At 36.6% G+C, this 18,830-nt stretch overlaps 1 protein-coding gene across 6 annotated transcripts in view; it reads right to left on the minus strand.

The window, feature by feature from the left end:
* The window catches only part of LOC132707251 (cell adhesion molecule Dscam2), a 312,262-nt gene that overhangs the window by 93,223 nt on the left and 200,209 nt on the right, over positions 1-18,830 (minus strand). For all 6 annotated transcript variants that reach the window (XM_060679030.1, XM_060679031.1, XM_060679029.1 and 3 more), the window contains exons 2-4: positions 3,781-4,021; positions 3,277-3,362; positions 2,750-2,911 (exon numbers count right to left, since the gene is read on the minus strand). In XM_060679030.1, coding sequence (XP_060535013.1) covers positions 2,750-2,911; positions 3,277-3,362; positions 3,781-4,021 — 489 coding nt within the window. The remainder of the gene's footprint in view (positions 1-2,749; positions 2,912-3,276; positions 3,363-3,780; positions 4,022-18,830) is intronic.

Genomic DNA, 18,830 nt, shown 5'->3' on the forward strand with positions numbered 1-18,830 from the left:
CCACGATAGTAATGATTTGACCAAAATGTATATAAGGATTCCTTTTTTGAAATCATTCATCTCTAGCCTACTGGAATAAATGAAATAACACAAACATGTAGTGTATTTCTTTTTCCGACTTACATATTCTAATTAAAAGTCATAGTGCCAGCTTCAACATGTTTTTTCGTTATATTAAACACAGTAGTCGTTGCTGTCATCATTTCACTGGCTATAGTACTGCTGAATAATAAGTTCCGGCACTTTCGAATCAGTAGATTTTCCATTTTAACGCACATTTCTTATTCATATGTTTCATTTCAAAGCCTGATGGAAATGATTGATTGATTGATTACCAAACGATTAATTAAAGCGTAGCAATAATCAAATCATACAAGCAATTCCAATTACAATCATAAAAATGTTGTTAATTTCATATTTACGATTTTTTAAAAAATAATAAAATATTGATGCATTTCCCAAAATTTGGTTATTGGCGCTTGTACCAAGGAGCCACTAAAGCAAGTAATTATTTCATACATGGGGTGTTCCAAAGTATTACCAACTTGACGAACTTTAACACATGTTCTGTGAGTTTTTAAAAGGAATGCCTCCTATATCGCTTCTTTACCATTTTTTTACGGCAATATTCACATTAAACTATCGCTAACCTAGCGAACCGTCAATATAAAGTGAGTTTGTAATTTAATTAAAAATAGGCCAAGCGTCATCATTGGCCCCTGCGTCGGTGATGCAGGATTTTCTTTTTTGTTATGCCAGGTGTCCATGTGGAAGCGAAAAATTTCAATTTTTTTGGGTGGAAAATATGGGCAATTTTCTAAAGTTTTTTATGACTTCTAGTGAATCACTTGGTCAATATCTCGGCTCATTTTTGCCATTTTTGTGGATATATTGCTATCCAGTGGAAATATTTCCATTTAAACCACACACACTGCGAAGAAGGAAATGTGAGAGAATGAGAGTTTATACTTCCGTTATCAATTGCCTTACCTTTTTTAATAAATGCAAAGGTTCAAAAATAAACCTGTCATATCCAAAATATAAACACAGCTCCCGTTTAAACCTTCTTTTTTAAGCTAGAATAATTATCAAATTTGTGAAACGTTAACTTTACTGAAACGAAGTACAGTACTTTTACCCCTAACAAATTATTTATGAAAGAATGAAAAGAAACGCAAACGGATTCGAATTAGTGTCTGTTATTTCAGGACGTCTCGCTCGCAAGGGATTAACATAATTCGTAACCTAGATTTTCGAAACCGCGGGTGATGTTTAAATTTAAATTTGATCAACGTTACGCTTGCCATGCCAATTTGAAATGACCACAGCGCCGAATCTGACTTTTGTGACTAGTATTTACTCTGACCCTATCTTGTCACAGCATAATTAGAAACAAGCAAAGTTTTGTGAATATTTAGAGATATACACCGTAATCCTTCAGTGCGGGATTGTTTTAGTTATGACGTTTGAATATAAATCTGAATTCAAAATAAGGTGCGTAAATGCCCTGCTTGCCAAGATATGGGGGGTAAAAATTGAAAGAAAAATGTACGCCACTGATTTTTTTGTATTTTTCCGTTTTCGTTTTCGAGATAAGAAATAAAATAACCCCTTACTAAAATCACAATCAAAAAATTAGTACAGTTCTCCAAACAGTACACCGTTTTCATGACATAATCCGATATTTACCTTTGGTAATTTTTTATGGTTGGGTTTCTCTTTGTAAGCCTCAATAAATAGATTCGTAATTCCACAATGACGTACCAGATCCGTACTTCGGTACCTTGTGCACACAAAAACTTGTATGTTACTGATGGTTTTGTAATGAGAACTAATTCTTCGTACGAACGCACGTAGTCCCTCGGCAACAGTCAATGCTCAAAACACTATGTAACTCCTCATGTAAAGTTTTAATTGCTAAAACAATTTCCGACATGGTGCATGTGAAGTAGACTTTTTGGAACCACACGATCTTTTTGCGTTTTTCTTTCTTGGACACCATTCACAACTATGTCACGTACTGCGGTGTTTTTGTCATTTTGGGCGTTAATTTGGTAATTTAATTTAATTGGTAATAATTTGGTAAGAAATAAATTGTGATAAAAACAATTGAACAAGAGTAAGCTGGTAATTACAAATTACAAACACAAGATGGATTAGAAATAGAAAAGTCCAAAGCTTCGATGACTAATAAAGTACTTCATAAAACTGGCATCCTACGCCGATTTCACCAACCCCCGTCAAATCAACCAATAGCAAAACTGGTAAAAAGTCCATAATAATTCAATAATCTACATAAGATGCTTTCATAGGATAATATTTAAGAGTTAAACCATTAAGGTGTAAATCAGTTTAAGCTTTCTCATGTGTTTCTAATATAGGATATCAAACTATCTAATGAGCAAATTCAACTTGAAATAGAGCTACCTCGAGTAGGGACTGTTTTAGGAAGATTTATGACGAGCACACTGACACGAATTAATATGACAGTTTAATCAAAGAAAATTTCCCTACTCTTAAAATATTACAGTCCGTATGGCAAAGTTCTTGTCCGCTAATATCTTAAATGCGGCCCTGGATGTGGAACACGCTTTACAACAGGCGGGTCTTAAGTTCATTCCGAAGTCATAATCATAAAAGGTTGTAAAAGCGGTATATTGTCGGGAGAACTTTATCAATGTGAAATTTTTCGAAATCCGTCGTACTGCCAAAATTGATCAATTTCGTTAAAGAGTCTTTAGAAACTTACCACCTTGCAACGAAGGGTAGATGAAAAACGATGGTTCTTGTACCCATGAAATTATCCTAACTAGGTCCTTAACAAAATTTGGCACCATGCATTTCAGTACGGCGGTACAACCTCTCGCAGCACCAATAACTTCAACATCGACTTTAAATGATTGTGTAACCACTGCAAACAAAAGAAATTACAATACGGTTAGTGAGCTGAACAGAACTAAGTACCTGGGAGTCATAATGGATCGAAATCTAAAACGTCGCGTAGATTAACTAGACACTTAAACAGTTTTATATATAAATTCCACATCTTATGGGAATTTCTTGACACAAAACTAATAGTGTCTAAGAAATCTACTGCTGCTAATAGTTAGATATCAGGTCAGATATAAATTGCAAAGAAGCAAATTGTCATTTGTCGTTCGGCCATGATATTCAATTGTACGATAACAATAAATAATATGTAATAAATATGTAAACAGTAAACATGCAGCCTTCAAATTAAGTTTTAACTAAAATAGATACAAAGAATCTCCTTACCAGCCCTCACTTGTACATCCCTGCTGATAATTCTTCCTACGGTGTTAGAGGCAACGCATCGATATACGGTGCTGTGAATATCTTGCCTGCAAATAAATTTTTCTTAATTTTGGTCTTATTTTAGACATATTTGGTGCCAGTTGCAATGTATGAACCCATAAGATTCACCAAAGCGTTTATGATGTTTGTTCAAAATATGAAAACATTAACATGCAAATTCATTAACATTAGATTGAAAGGTTTAGAATAGGTCATCCTTTGGTTTATATATTTTTTAACACAAAATCTGTCCGGACTGTAGCCTACTGCTAAACTAAGAATCCAAAACATTTTTTACAGGGGATGCTTAAATAATTCGAGGAAAATTTTAAGGGGTCTTAAGCAAAATGGGAAGAAAAAGTTTTCGAAAATAACAACAATACAATATCAACATAAATAAAATCTTGTTTACTCTATTTTAACCGCATGATATAAAATGAATTAATTAAAAGACAAGCCACTAACCTATACGCGGCTGCGGCGAAAGGTTGCAAGAACAAAGTGCCGTTCCTGAGGACTCTCCTAATTCCCGAAACGTCGCCCACCGACGTGCCGTCGACGCTTAACCAATCGATCGAGGGCTGGGGGCTGCCGGACGCAGAACAATCCAGCCAGCCTCCGCTGGAATTGGAAAATTCTAATCGCGGCGGAGGCTCCATCACGAACGAAGGTCCCCTTAAGTGCGAATCGAAGCACATTATGAAACCTGAAAAAAAAAAAAGGAAATATTACGACAACGTCGATCAAACAAAAATATAGACAATTAGTAAATAAGACCGTAGACTCAAAAGTCTTAGACTAACACAGCATGGGGAAGGCATTACGATTCCTTGTTTAGCGTGCCCTCAACAAATCAAACGTATTCTTCATCAGTGCGTTACACAATATAATTTTTCAAAGACATAGTTTAAAAAGACTATGTGAAATTACTATTAACTCTCAAGATTGTCCAATTTATTTAGAAGATTTTGGAAGTCAGGTCCACAAATATCCCATAGTTATTTTATTATATCAAGAAGAATGCTTAATACGGGCGTCAGTAACCCCATATTGCTTTTTGGATAGCAGTTAATTATTCCTGACAGTCAAATTTTCTGTGAGACTCGAAATATTATCCACACACATATTTTGTTAACGAATTGGACTTGTCGTTTAAGTAACACCTTGTATTCTTACGAGACGTAAGTGGACGTCAGGTAGTTGGTGTTGGTGACTTCTACGTCCCTCGATCAACATCTCTAATGTTGAAAATTGGTAGGCCCCTGGTAAGGGGGAGTAGAAGTAACCAATACCTACTACTAAGACAGCGTTTTAAATTCGGACCTTTCGCAGATTTTTCACACCCGTTGGTGTTTTCGATAATCATTCATCATTCAACGATATTAATTTTCTTCACAAAGCAGAAGCCAAGTTTGACACTCGGCACTCTCGGTCCCAAACAAAAATAAATCACCACCGGGGAAGCAAACTTGACGTAATATTCAGAACGAAAAACTCTCGGTGCGGCACCCTCTTTCGCTTAAACGAAAATTGAAAAACGCAATCAACTCTTCGCTAACTGAGGCTTTTAGAATAGCTATCCGACTCGTTCTCCGATAATTACTTCCTGCGGTATTACCCCGAAACATGTACGGGCGAAGTAATCTTGGAGAAGTTGGGGTAAGGGATCTCTTTCCTGCCATAAAACTTATACAATTCCGGAACTGCGCTCAGGCGGGTGTGCTTACGGTTTTCGTGACCATTAACTTTATGGACTCCCCGGGTTCAAGGTTAACAGCGGGCTATATGATCCGTACGTAGTTGAAACTGCCGAGCAGGCAATACGGTTTTTCTGAAGACCCTAATCACTGTCTTTATTAATAAAGTAATTAATTTTTAACTTCCGTTAAACCGTTAAGCGGAGAAAGTCAAGCAAAGCAAAAGGACAAATGCCTGCATTCTTTATTCTATTAAAATAAAAATTGTTTTAGAATCGTCAACAATGTTAATCAAAATGTTTTTGAAAGAAATAACAAAAAATATGGCTTTCTAGTGCTTACTCTAATATAAGCAATAATTTAGTAATTAAGTGTTCGCAAAATGTCACTTAGTACAACTTCTTGCACAGTATACTATTTTAGGCTACCCCCTAGACAACTAAGGAAACTAACTAACTAAACTTTTCCGTTTTCCTGAAAATTTTTATGTACTGTAACGTTATGTTCTACTGAATTTTGTAAAGCTTCTTTTTTGATATTATAATTATGTAGTATTAAATGTGGTAGAAAAATGCCTTAGATCAGTTGACCAACTTGACAAAGATGGCCTCTGTATTGTTTTAAATTAAGAAAATATACCAAATCAATGTAAATTTTAAGTTTTGAGTTTTTAGCCAGTGTTTCTACGCGGGAGGTACCCTCAGCAGTGATCTGTGATCTGTGATCAGTGAAAATGGACGTGAACAAAGTAATAGCATTAGTGACGTATCATTCAGGAACCGCAATGATCCGTTTTGCCAGCCATTTGTAACTTACATTAATGGCTCAACACGACTTGAAATTACAAGCTGATTTACTTCATTTGCAGATATTTTAACTGTGTTTTGGGGCAACAATAACTCAAAACAGCTAATATTAAATATTGTATCTGATACTATAAATATAAAACAAGATTTACTTGTGTTGCGGAACATTTCACTCATAGGTATTAGCACAATAGGTTATTCCAAATTTTTGTTTTTTTATCGACTAGTCTACAAAACGGAAATATTAATAGCTAATAAATCAAACTAAAATGAGAAATAAAAGAATAAGAAAAATGAGATTTTTATAAAAAATACATATTTTTTATATTCTTTAAGTTTTAAATGTTTCTGTTAATTATTTAAAGCAGATTTTTGTGAATATTTTTTAGCAAATGTCTAAGTGTTTTTAATAAAATCTGTTTCATTTTTAGACATTTAACGAATTTTAAAACTTTTTTGTTAATTTAATTATCAGGAATAATTTATAATATTAGCCAATAATAGATGACACTTCTTCAGTGCCCCCCCATTGTTTTTTTTTCTGCCATATTTTGCCTATTACTAGTAAATGGAAAGAGAGTTGTTTACCAAGATCTCTTTGAAATAAAAAAAAAATTGCACCATTTTTTCTTAACGCCAAATATATACAATTATAAAAATAGAGGTTCTGGATACCTCGTATTTACTTATTTTTAAAATATCAACACCTATTGTGAATCCTCTTCTATAGGAAAATCAACGGCAAATTTATAAAAAAAGTTTTCATTTGGAGAAATATATTTATATATATTTAAGCCTGCAAATGTCGCCATATACAATAATTTTCCTGTCCACTAATATACAAGCAGCCTATATATACAGCCATATGATATAAAGATATAAGTGAATCGAAACAAATTTTGTCGTTAAGTTGCAGATTCTGAGATAATTAACGGGCCACATCGCACATTTGTCTCAAAATTCATAATCATGTTAAACCACCCCTATGATGGAGAACTGACATGGTTTAGAAAGAAGCAAAGAATTTCTGCGAGGAAAAGCAATTCGTTCTCCGAATAAATATTATATACCTATCCAAAACTTTAGCTTTACATATACTGCTTTAATTTTATCATATGCTGCCCTAATTGTCAATACATTGACTTTGGGACAGTTGGTTTACTTTTTTTTTTCGGGTTTTTTTGAATTAGCTTAGTTAATGAGACATATTCATTTAATGGACAATAAAATAAAGAAATATAAAAAAATATTTAATTTTCTCCAAACATTCCGTAAAGTAGCTTTGTTTGTCAAAATAAATAGATGAAAGTTATTTGTTGTTTTATCCAATAAAATAAGGCTAATTGGAATGTTAACTTACTACATTAATTATGTAGTTTTGAATACGTAAGAGTTTTCGGCAAAAAATCTCCATCGGGATATACTGGCGCCACCAATAAATATTCATATCTCGGATCCCTGAGTGTAAAAGTACGTTGTGCGCGACATCGAACAAGGCACCGATGTTATTACATTATGATAAACGACCCGGGTTGTCAGTTTCGAACTTTCGCGCGTCGCAAGGGACAAGAGTCCGTAGTCGAAGTAAATAAGGGAAACGCAGGCAAACCCCATTGTCGCACAAATCAGAGACTCACCGGCGTTCCAAGAAAGTCTCTGGGGCTAATTTTCCCTATTCAGAATTCCGTTTTGTTACTTTCCTTACATTATCCAAAGTGTTTTTCTTCTAGGTCGTTTTCGCGACCACCAGAATAAAAAAAATTACGGCCTTCGAAGCGGCAAACGATTTAAATACTAACGCGAATTGTATCGACGACGTACGCCTCTGCTAGAAATAATAAATGATGAACAGAATGCTTTCTTCATAGGTATCATGAAACATTACTGTATGGTTTTTATTTAACAAAACAAACAAACCACCGGTGGCCAGCAGGTCATACGTTCACGGATAAAATAAGCACCAACTTTCTGAAATTTTCAGTAAAATAAGATCATTTCTTAACTCCGGTATGCCAACCTGCATGTTGTTTCGTTGGTGTACCAGGATGCTATTAAAGTAGGCACTTCCAGAGACAACAAATTTGTTCAAGGTAAACGATCATTCTCCTGTAAAAAATATAGGTTTCACCAAATTTAGTAAATTAAATTCAATATTGTCATAAAAAAATCATATTTATCCTAATAGGTTATTGTGAAACCTGGATTAATGGTACACGTGTTCAGATTTAATAAAATACATTTAACATTAAAATTTAAGGAGCCATTAACCTTGCCCTTTCTTCAAAAAAAGGAATAATTTTGATGTTTCTAATTGACTTCCGGCTTTAGTAAAATAAAACGAATAAATTCAAGATCCTGTGGAATTAATAATTATAATAACTTAAAAATCGTATTCGTATTGAAGTGGTTTTTGCTTATAACAGCTGTATCGTGCCTTTATCAAATACAGACTTTTTTGAATCATATTTACTCGTCACAGAATAGCATGAAGTTCACCATGGAGATGAAAGGAGATAATTTTTTAACTTTTTGAACTTATATAACTATAACTAAACCACCTAATTAATTAGATTTCTACAGAAACTTTTGAAAAAAAAATTAAACAAATATCTTTTAAAAGTGGTTATAAGGGTTAATGTTTGAGAGATAAGATTATGAGTAAAAAAAAACTGTAAACTCTATTTGTCCAGTATTACACACCGATTCCCATGCCTAGAATAAACTTCTAACATTTGATTAGTTAAGACTCATCGGTAAGACCCCACACCTGCCACCAGATGAACCACCTTAAGTTATGTGGTTACTAAGGGTAACTATACTGACAGTGTTTCCAATATGGAAATTTTATTCGGCTGGAAGGAAAATCAAAACACACAAAATATTCCTTCTAGCTAAAAGTGCGTAATCAAAACTTCGTAAAACCCAAAGAACCCCGCACCTGCCACCAATCTGTGCTTATCTGTTAGTTTTTCTCAACCCCACATCCAACACCATCAGACCTAGTCCATGTTTATTTGAAATTATTTTTTATTCCGTTCAACTATTATTTTGCATATTGTAAAATTGTAAGTAAAAAAAGTAGGATAATTTGTTTAGCCTTTTCCTTAAAGTTTAATTTGATATCGCCCTGCTTTTATCATCGTATTTAATAAAGACAAAAGGGCCTAGCCATTCTTTCGTTTACCACAAAACTTTTCTCATATCGACGCGAATGCACGCGTCCCATGAAAGTTAATAAACGGGAATACGCGGCATACGCCAGCGTTGCTTTTTTGCCTTTAATTAAAATTTATTTTACATGCTAAACTCTTCCTAACGGCCGAACTGCCCTCGAGGCGGCGCAGAACCGGCCGAGGGGCTAATTTTTCTTCACTCAACTAGACTAAAGCAACAGTTGGAGATGTGCTAAGGTTGTTATTTCTGGGAAATGTGCCAAACATTAAAGTGACTAATGTGCCACTAAGGAAACGAATTGTTTTCAAACTATCGCCTCGCTGCCCCATTCGGGCTAGCGTCGGTTAGACCGGACGGTCGAATTTATCTTTCGAAGCGGAGCTGCGAAAACCTGACGATTCAAATTGATTTTTGAGAACCGAGCAAGTGTTTACATTTCACGACAATGATCGTTTAAAGCGATATATTCAGTCGGGGCATCACTAATAAGTAAAAAAGTAAGAAGGAAATCCAGTAAGTTGCTTTGCAAATTTGCATCAATTAAACTTAAACTAGGTCAACATTTTACATTTCATTCTTTCGACCTTTCAGATTTGACTCTAATCCTTTTTCAATTTCTTTTTCTCTCTCGCTCTCTCTTTCTGTTTCTCAAGTCGTAGATCGATTTCTAGCATCGTGACTCAATCATGGTACAACCCTTCTTCGCACTCTTCGGGAATTGACATATTTGAGAAGTCTTTGATTTGATCTATAAATCTGCCGCTTCCACTGAACGTCCTGCAGTAGCATATGCTCTATACGTCGCGATCGTATAGCTACTAGAGATATAGAGGCCCTGCCTCTGCCCGTAATACAGGAAAAAGTTGAGAAAGTCTATTCAATATGCGCATGCGAGAGATTTAAAATCTCGTTTTTAACCAATGAGCTTGCGACATTCAAGAACCGACATTGACATTTTTCGGGCAGTATTTTCTCAAAATATGCATAGATTTCGTTAAATGTTCTGGGAATAAAAGTTAAGTAGCCGAATAAATACGATAGTGTCAAATATGGTTCGAAATAGGTATAGGTAACCCTAATGCAGTTTGATAGAGAAATTAATACTTTACTTGATACCACAATGTTACAGAGGGTCTCAATTGAAAAACAAAAATTTCTAAAACTTGGGAAATGTGATTTTTTGGGGCCTAATTATATATATCAAAGAACATAAAAGGTCCTTAAGACTCATCGGGAGTTGCCGAACACAATCACGAAAGCAGGTACAGAGTAAAATGCGAGCCAGTTTCAGTCAAGCTCTGAAGAAGCCAACAGGATGATTGACGAAACGTTAGCAAGTTCGACTCAACAAAAACCGACGCAGGAGCGTTTGAGGATAATTAGTAAGTATTTAATTCATTTGTTTGCTTGCAGGCTCAAACTTGCGTACCAACAAAATTAAATAAATCAAAATAATTGGGTCAAACATGTTTAACAAAAATTTGGATAATTGCAAATAACGCTCCAGAAAAGGACGAATTGCAACGGCGCCAAAACTTTTCGGCCGCGCAATCAACTTCAACGTCAAAACTATGTTGTTTTTGAAAGCGAAAAGGCAAAACGACGAACACACAAGGGAATAACGTTCCCCGACGTTCCAGTGACCGACGTTTGTTTCGTTTAATAACCCCCTCAGAATATTTCGAATTCAATTACGGGATACGCGGTCGTTCCATTTTCGCCATTTTGGTGTTTATTGTTCCGAAACTTTCGGTCAACCGGTCGTCGCGCCGGTAAAAATCTCCGTTTTGTCCGAGATTAAATGTAAAACTGCTCGATTGTTTGTTTGCGTTTTATTTTCGTTTTCTGGTATTTTGTATTACTTTATCGTGGCTCAGTTTGTCTTTTTTAAATAAAAAGTGGATTCGCTGCCGCCGCAAAGAAGACCCACGTTATTCGGTCAATATAATCGTGATGTTTTGAAAAAATGTACCTAAAAGAAAATGGCAATAGAAGAAGTATAGACACTTGATAAACTAAGTCACTAGAGACTAAAGTCGCCCATTAAAACTTGTCATTATATACAGCGACTCGCAGCTTAAATGATGCAGTCGCTATAATAAAAAAACTGACTGGTCTGAATGTCTCTTTATTTATTTGGCACAAAACAACTTATTGAAATTAAGTTAGTAAAGGGCCTTCTAAAAAAGTGTGAATTACTTTTCGTCTTAAATATACCTTACTTAGTTAACAATAAACAATTAATTAAATTATATGCAATATTTACGTCATAGCTTAAATAACCGGGGTCAAAACTTATCATTTTGAAATTTGCCAAGGCGACGTCGTGGCTTTTATTTATTACTGCAATTGTTTTTTGTTTAGTTTGAAATTTTAGAACACGTTTTCGTTACTCAAACTCAAGGGTAGCTCCAAATAAGATCTTCAATGAACGTGTGAATAGATTATCCAAAAAAAGTGGTCCAAAGATGTGTGTCGAGTTGGAAATACAGTTAGGAAGAATGTGTAACCCTGATACAATTCGACGAATTCTGCGAAAAAATAATTTACATGGTCGAACTGTCAGAAATAAGCCTTTCATTAGCCGAAGAAATACACGCGTGAGATTCGCATTCGCTAGAGAGTATATGGATAAAGATTTGAACTTCTGGAATTCAGTAATATTTGCCGATGAGACCAAAATAAACTTATTTGGATCCGATAAATAAATATCAGGAAGAATTAAAATTGAAAAATTATTGAAAAAAATTAAAAGTAAATTTTATTGAAATATGGAACTGGAGTATATTAGAGAATTAGTTAAATCAATACCCAAAAAGCTACAAGCCGATATCGATAATGAGTGAGGCCTGACGAAATATTAGCAGAAGTATTTCCAATTATGCAGTTGTTTTTCTCTATTGATTTGGTTATATTTTGTTTTGCATCATTTAAGCTGTGTCATTAATATTGTATGTAATAATTAGTAAGGCATGTTAAAGACCAAAAGTAATTGACACTTTTTTAGAAGGCTCTTTACTAACTTAGTTTCAATAAGTTGTTTCTTGGCATCTTCAATGCTCGCGCTTCGAAAACACTTCGAACACTGGCGTTTTCCGAGCACGAGCATTGAAAATACCAAGTGAGATCTTGGCGAACCGTTTGCAGGATTTCAGTCACAGTTGAACGAGCGAACGGATGATATCCCGGAATATATTGTCAACATATTTTTCCATCCGTGAATCAATACGTAGAACAAATAATTCGCTAAGTATAGTTACTGTAACACTTCAGACTTGTTACTTTACTGGAATACGATCCGGTAGTTCCGTGTCTACATTTTAAATTCTAAGAGCCTTTTTTTTCCTGCCTCACCGGTAAATACCTGATTTGCTCTGACGTCTGCGCTACCAGGCTAAGAAAGTCGTAATTTAATTCGCTTTATTTAGTTGTTATTACCAATGTTTCAAATACACACTTCCTAATAAATGGTCTCCTTAAATCTATACCCTTTTATCAATGAAGAATTAATTGCACCCGTCAGCGGAATAAATGCGTATATATTCTCTTTGAATAAATAATTCGTTCGCGAAATAGATTCGTATCGCTAGTATCATTGGGCGTATGGCCTTATGCACCAAGTTCCGTGATTTCTCTCCGTTCCGGCATCTCTCTCGTATATCTGAGAAAATAATCAATTTATCTTTCTCACTCCTGGCTCCGAACGACATGCCTGGTATGATATCGTTTTCCTGTTTCGGTAGAAGAACAGTGTGGTAGCTAGCCAAAAAGTGATTAAACTACCGGCTTTTTCTTCAGCCATCGCTTTGCGGATGTAGAGTCAAATTCTCTTAGGTGATCACCACAGGCTTACAGGGGCAATATAGGTAATTATTAAAATAAAAAAAAACTCGACCACGATCATACTCAGTATTACCGGTACGTCAACTTCCCGCAAATAATTATACATAAATTTTCAAAGCATTTGTACACAAATTTTCGAGAGTAAAACTACATGATTATTGAATTTCCGTGTTGGTATAGCAAAGAAAGGTATCGATTAAATTACTGAGCGTAACAAAAACGGAAAACAAAAAAAAGGGTATGCCTAACAATATCTCGCGTAGCGCTTACATCGAATTGGACGTCACCTCGTTTATTTCCCGGAGAGGGCAGCCTACAGGGGGTGTCTGACCTCGCGCAGATCTATCAAGTGAGCCGGTAGTCAAGCAATGATTCAAATGTACTCCAATATCCAGAGAACACAGGAACTTCGAAGTTTGGATCCTCCCCGAATACGTCAATCCAGAAGCCTCCAAAGCGCGAGCCCTCCTAAAAGGGCTACGGGTGCTCTAAGGCGAGTACGGGGCTTCAAGGAGATACGGGTGTTCCAACGAGAGTACGGGTGTTCCAAGGATCCTATAAAGTTTCAGCGTATAAGCCGACAGCGTCTAAATTCCGAAAACGAGCCGGAAAATTTACTGACTCTTTAAAGAGTGAATAGAATGGTAAAGGTAACAAAAGCTAAATACTTAATGGATGGATGTTCTTGAGGGTGAAAGCTTGGTAGGCAGCAGGTAGCAGTCAAATCTTCTTAAAGAGTAAGTGTGGGCAGTTCTCCGAACGAACCAAAAATATGAACAGCAACGGAATCACCAAATCGCTGACCACACATCTAAGTGCATTTAACCCTATATCCGCAAAACGATGGCTGAAGAAAAAGCCGGTAGGTTAATCACTGTTCTTCTACCCAAAAAAGGAAAACGATATCATACCACGCATGTCGCTTGGAGCCAGGAGTGAGAAAGATAAATAGATTACTTTCTCAGATATTCGAGAGAGATGCCGGAACGGAGAGAAATCACGGAACTTGGTGCATAAGGCCATACGCCCAATGATACAAGCGATACGAATCTATTTAGCGAACGAATTATTTATTCAAAGAGAATATATACGCATTTATTCCGCTGTCGGGTTCAATTACTTCTTCATTGATAAAAGGTTATAGTTTTAAGGAGACCATTTATTAGGAAGTGTGTATTTGAAACATTGGTAATAACAACTAAATAAAGCGAATTAAATTACGACTTTCTTAGCCTGGTAGCGCAGACGTTAGAGCAAATCAGGTGTTTGCCGGCGAGGCAGGAAAAGAAAGGCTCTTAGAATTTAAAATGTAGGCGCGGAACTACCGGATCGTATTCCAGTAAAGTAACAATTCTGAAGTGTTACAACTCCCCCCTTCCAATAAAAGGACGGAAATTCTGTAAAATTTACGGACGATTAGCGACACATGTGAAGTCTATATTCACTTCTCAAAAAAAAGGAAAACAAAAACAATCATCCAAAAAAAAAATTCTAAGAATAAACGAGGTAGAAAAAAAAGGACAGTTGCCAGGCAATTAGGAAAGTAATTAAAGCTAGCGAAGGCACTAATTAAATTAAAGTGTTATTGCTAAGCTAAACACGACAAAATCACTAGACATATAAAGATCGACTTAAAACAAAATTAGTTTTCATCTGTGTCTGGATCGGGTAGTTCGGAAGGATAAACCGGTTTAAGGTCTTGAACATGCCATTGACCCTTATAATTGCCTTGTTCATCAGCAAGTTCGTACGTCCAACTGCCAGTTCTCCTTGTGACGATAAAGGGGCCTAGAAATTCTGGAGCCAATTTGGCACTGTAATATTTAGTGGCATCGGAAAGTGTCTTATTCTTGCGCCAAACGTTTTGGCCTACCGCATATTGAATGGGGCGTCTTCGTAGATTATATCGATGTTTATTACGTTCTCGCGAACATTGAATTCTTTTAAATATTTCGTTATAAAGTTTTTTAAAGGTCTCAGCTCTCTTCTTAATATCATCGGTTTTGCTAGGTTCTGACCTTGTTTCAAGGTTTATAGTCTCATTATAATCTGTGCCGAATAATCTATGGTCACGACCAAAATTTACAAAGTAAGGACTATAGCGGGTGGTTTCCGACTTCGAAGTTCGAATAGCACAAGCAATCGATGCCAAATTTTCGTCCCAAGTTCTATGATTACCTTTTGAAATATTTACTCGTTCAGTTGGGTTAGCTTGAGGATAATAGCTCGGCGTATAAAAGATTTTGGTTTTGTATGACTTACAAAGATCTTGAAATTCTTTCGATTTCATCTGAGGGCCATTGTCGCAAGTCAAGTACTGTGGGGTACCATAAGTCAAGAAAATTCTCTCCTCGACAAATTTACAAAGGGACTTAGCTTTAGCTGAACGACAAGGAAATATAACGGTATATTTACTGAAATAATCGGTTACAACCAACAAATAGGCATTCTGCGATTTAGATCTAGGCAGTGGGCCCATGTAATCTAGGCTAATCGCTTGCCACGGTTCTCTAATTTTTGGGTGATCTCCCATAAGTCCGGCAGGGATCCGCTGTTCAACTTTGTTCCGTGCACAAACTTGACATGATCTGATGTAACGAATTATATCGGTTCTCATTTTCGGCCAAAAGTAACGCTCACTAACTCTCCAGTAGGTCTTAAATACTCCCATATGTCCTGCAGCTGGAATATCGTGACATCTCTTTAAAATATCTCTTCTCTTATCCTTCGGAACAACGAGTTTCCAAGAATGAGCAGGTTCAAAATGTGCGGATGCGGAGATTTTACGTGTTTGTACAATAGACAGTTTTCTACCCTCCAACTTGGGTATTTATCAGGCTTATTTTCCAAATTAACAAACATGTCTTTATACCATTTATCGCTGGTTTGGTGAAAAGACCATGCAGTGCCATCTACTTGGTGAATATTAACAGAATCAATATTGGCAGTTGGGACAGATCTCGATAGGAAGTCTGGAACCACATATTCCTTCCCCTTTCTGTGGACCAACTCAAAATCATACGGTTGCAGGAGCAAACACCAGCGCGCGAGGCGACCTTGCGGATCCTTCAAATTGGTTCGATACAATAAAGAATGCTGATCCGTTATGACCTTGAACTTTGGACCTTCCAAATAGTGGCGCAATTTCTGCACACTCCAAATTACCGCTAGACACTCTTTTTCTTGACGTGTGAGAGACCGTGAAAGGTAGCATATTACTTTATCGCCATCTTCAAACTCTTGAGTGAGGACTGCTCCCAAGCCATAATGCGAGGCATCTGTCTGCAAAGTAAATACTCGGGTGAAATCCAGGCACGTCAAAACTGGGGCTGTGACAAGAGCTTCCTTGATGAGGTTAAATGATTTCTGACATTCCTCAGACCAAGACCATTTAGCATTTTTCTTGGTAAGTTGATTAATAGGGGCCATTACCGAGGAAAAGTTGGGAATAAATCGCCTATACCAAGAGGCAGTACCGCTGAAACGCCTAATTTCGTGTATATATATCTCAGGATCAGGACGAAGGCCTTGAAAGTCCACTAAATACGATAAGTACTTAAGTTGTGATTTACAAAAATGACACTTCTCTTTAGAGACCACAAGTCCAGCATCTCTCAACCTATCAAATACAATGTTCAGGATTCTTAAATGATCGGTAAAGTCCTTAGAAATTAATATGATGTCATCCAAGTAAACCATGACATGTTCCTCCAAATCGTAACCCAAAACTCGATCGACTATTCTCTGCCAAGTAGCAGGAGAATTACTTAGACCGAATGGCATCCTAGTAAATTGATACAAAGGCCGTAAAGGATCGGTGAAAGCGGTGTATTCTTTTGATTTTTCACTGAGTGGAACCTGCCGAAACGAAGATTTGATGTCGATTGAACTGATGTAACGAGCACCTCTTAAACGATCTAATATGAAAGAAATATATGGAAGAGGATATGCGTCTTTCTTTGTAACGGCATTAAGCTTCCTGAAATCTATACAGAACCGATAGGTACCGTCTTTCTTCTTAGCTAAACACACTGGACTCAACCACGGGCTCTTAGATGGTTCAATTACCCCTAATCGTAGCATTTCTTGCAGTTCATCATCCATATTCTTTTCTTTCATTGGGGATACCGGATAATATCGTTGTTTAATAGGTTTGGTACCAGGTACTAACTCAATCTCATCTTGTGCTACATTACGGCAACCAAGCTCTCCTGAAATTTCCGAAAATTTTTGCTCGACCAAGTTATTTAACGCTATCCGTTGTTCCGGAGTTAGTGCAGATACATCCTGAATACTACAAACTTGAACTCTCACATCATCAGTAAAATGCCACACATCCTGCCTAAGATCTGGTACTAACTCCATAGTTTTTCAAAAATCCACTCCTAGAATTAGCTTATGTGAGAGCTCGGGAACGACCAGAATGTCAATAATTTTCGTTTTGTGCATCAATGTAACTGGAGCCTGAAAATAACCTGTACTGGTACAGCTTTGCCCATTAGCAACGGTACAATTCAAATTATGTCTCAACAGTCGCAGGCCTAGACTCTTCAATATTTCGAATCCTGGCAAACCAACTATGGTGCGTGAAGCACCAGAGTCCAACAAACCATTCATAGTGTACCCTAATATACTTATTTCTATGTAAGGCCTCTGATCTCCATGTACATGTCCAATTATATAATCCAATAAAATTTTCTGCGGAAAATATACAGAAACAGCCGATATAGTAGGGCTGGAAGACATCTCACGGCTTATTGACGCTCCCTCGATCCGTTTCCTCGAGGACGCGCACTTTTTGCAAGTTCGTGTGGTTTCGTTAGGATTTCCACATCGATAACAATATTTGGTGCGAGGTTTGGTACAATCCTTGCTTACATGTCCCATCCCTTGGCAATTAAAGCATTTATACCTAGAGAAACGTCTGTTATCTTGTAGCGCGAAAGTGTTGGTTTTGTCGATAGAATTAACATCGATCAGTGTTTCCTCCGTGTGGTCTGCCGATGTAGAAGCCGATACAAATGCAAAATCGGGTTCTACCATAGTATGTCTTTTCCTAGAGGGTGGAACGTAGTGGTCTGCCCTATATTTCTTTGTTTCAAGCTTGATACACGCATCCTCTAGTTCTTCAATCGAAGTTACAACAGGTAGTTGAGTTCCATAAAATGGCGCTAGGTTTCGTATTACTATTTCGGCCTATATGTCTGGTGAAAGGTTGCCGTAACGACGGAATAATCCATTCATATCAGTTAAGTAGCTGACGATGGATTCGCTGGAGTCCTGAGTGCGATCTAGGATTTGTCTGAAAAGTCTGGGCTTGTAATCGGGATTCTCATAATGTTTTCTTAATAAATCACATAATACGGTCCAGGAGTTGAATCGATGACAGTTTGATCTGTACCATTCCTTACCCTTGTTACCAAAAAAGTCTATGGCGGACTCGTAGAGCTGCCTTTCCGATACGTTTCGGGCTTTCCTCAGCTCCTCGACGCGTTCCAGGAAACTGTGTACCGACAAAAGTTTTGTGTTTCCGGTAGATTTAATTCCCCATCTATCAATCTGTTGGGACTTGAGCAACGTCTGCGAAGTTGAAGGTGTAGCCGAAGAATGATTTAAAGTGGAATTCCTAGTTGGTGTTTGAGAAGAAATGGAAGCGTTATCGATATCTCCATCATCACTTAGGTGAGTATTATTTAAAAGAATACTGAGATTCGGGTTTTGCTTAACACATTTGTCTAATGAGTCATTAGGGTATTACTCTCCTTAAGGCTATTACTAATATATTTAATTTCATCGTCAAAATCAAACATATAATCGGGGTAACTTAGTAGTATACTTTTCTTTTCTAATTTGACAAGAGGACGAATTGTAGTTCTCATTTGTTCTACTGTAGTTGCATCATCGATGGGTAAACCACGTACCCTGAATTCCCACCGCAGTTCAGGTTTCCTCAAATCATCCATCTTCATTTTATAATCCATTTTGTTATTAACTT

The sequence above is a fragment of the Cylas formicarius genome, unplaced genomic scaffold, assembly GCF_029955315.1.
Source record: "Cylas formicarius isolate icCylForm1 unplaced genomic scaffold, icCylForm1.1 PGA_scaffold_9__14_contigs__length_23061073, whole genome shotgun sequence".
Taxonomy (NCBI): domain Eukaryota; kingdom Metazoa; phylum Arthropoda; class Insecta; order Coleoptera; family Brentidae; genus Cylas; species Cylas formicarius.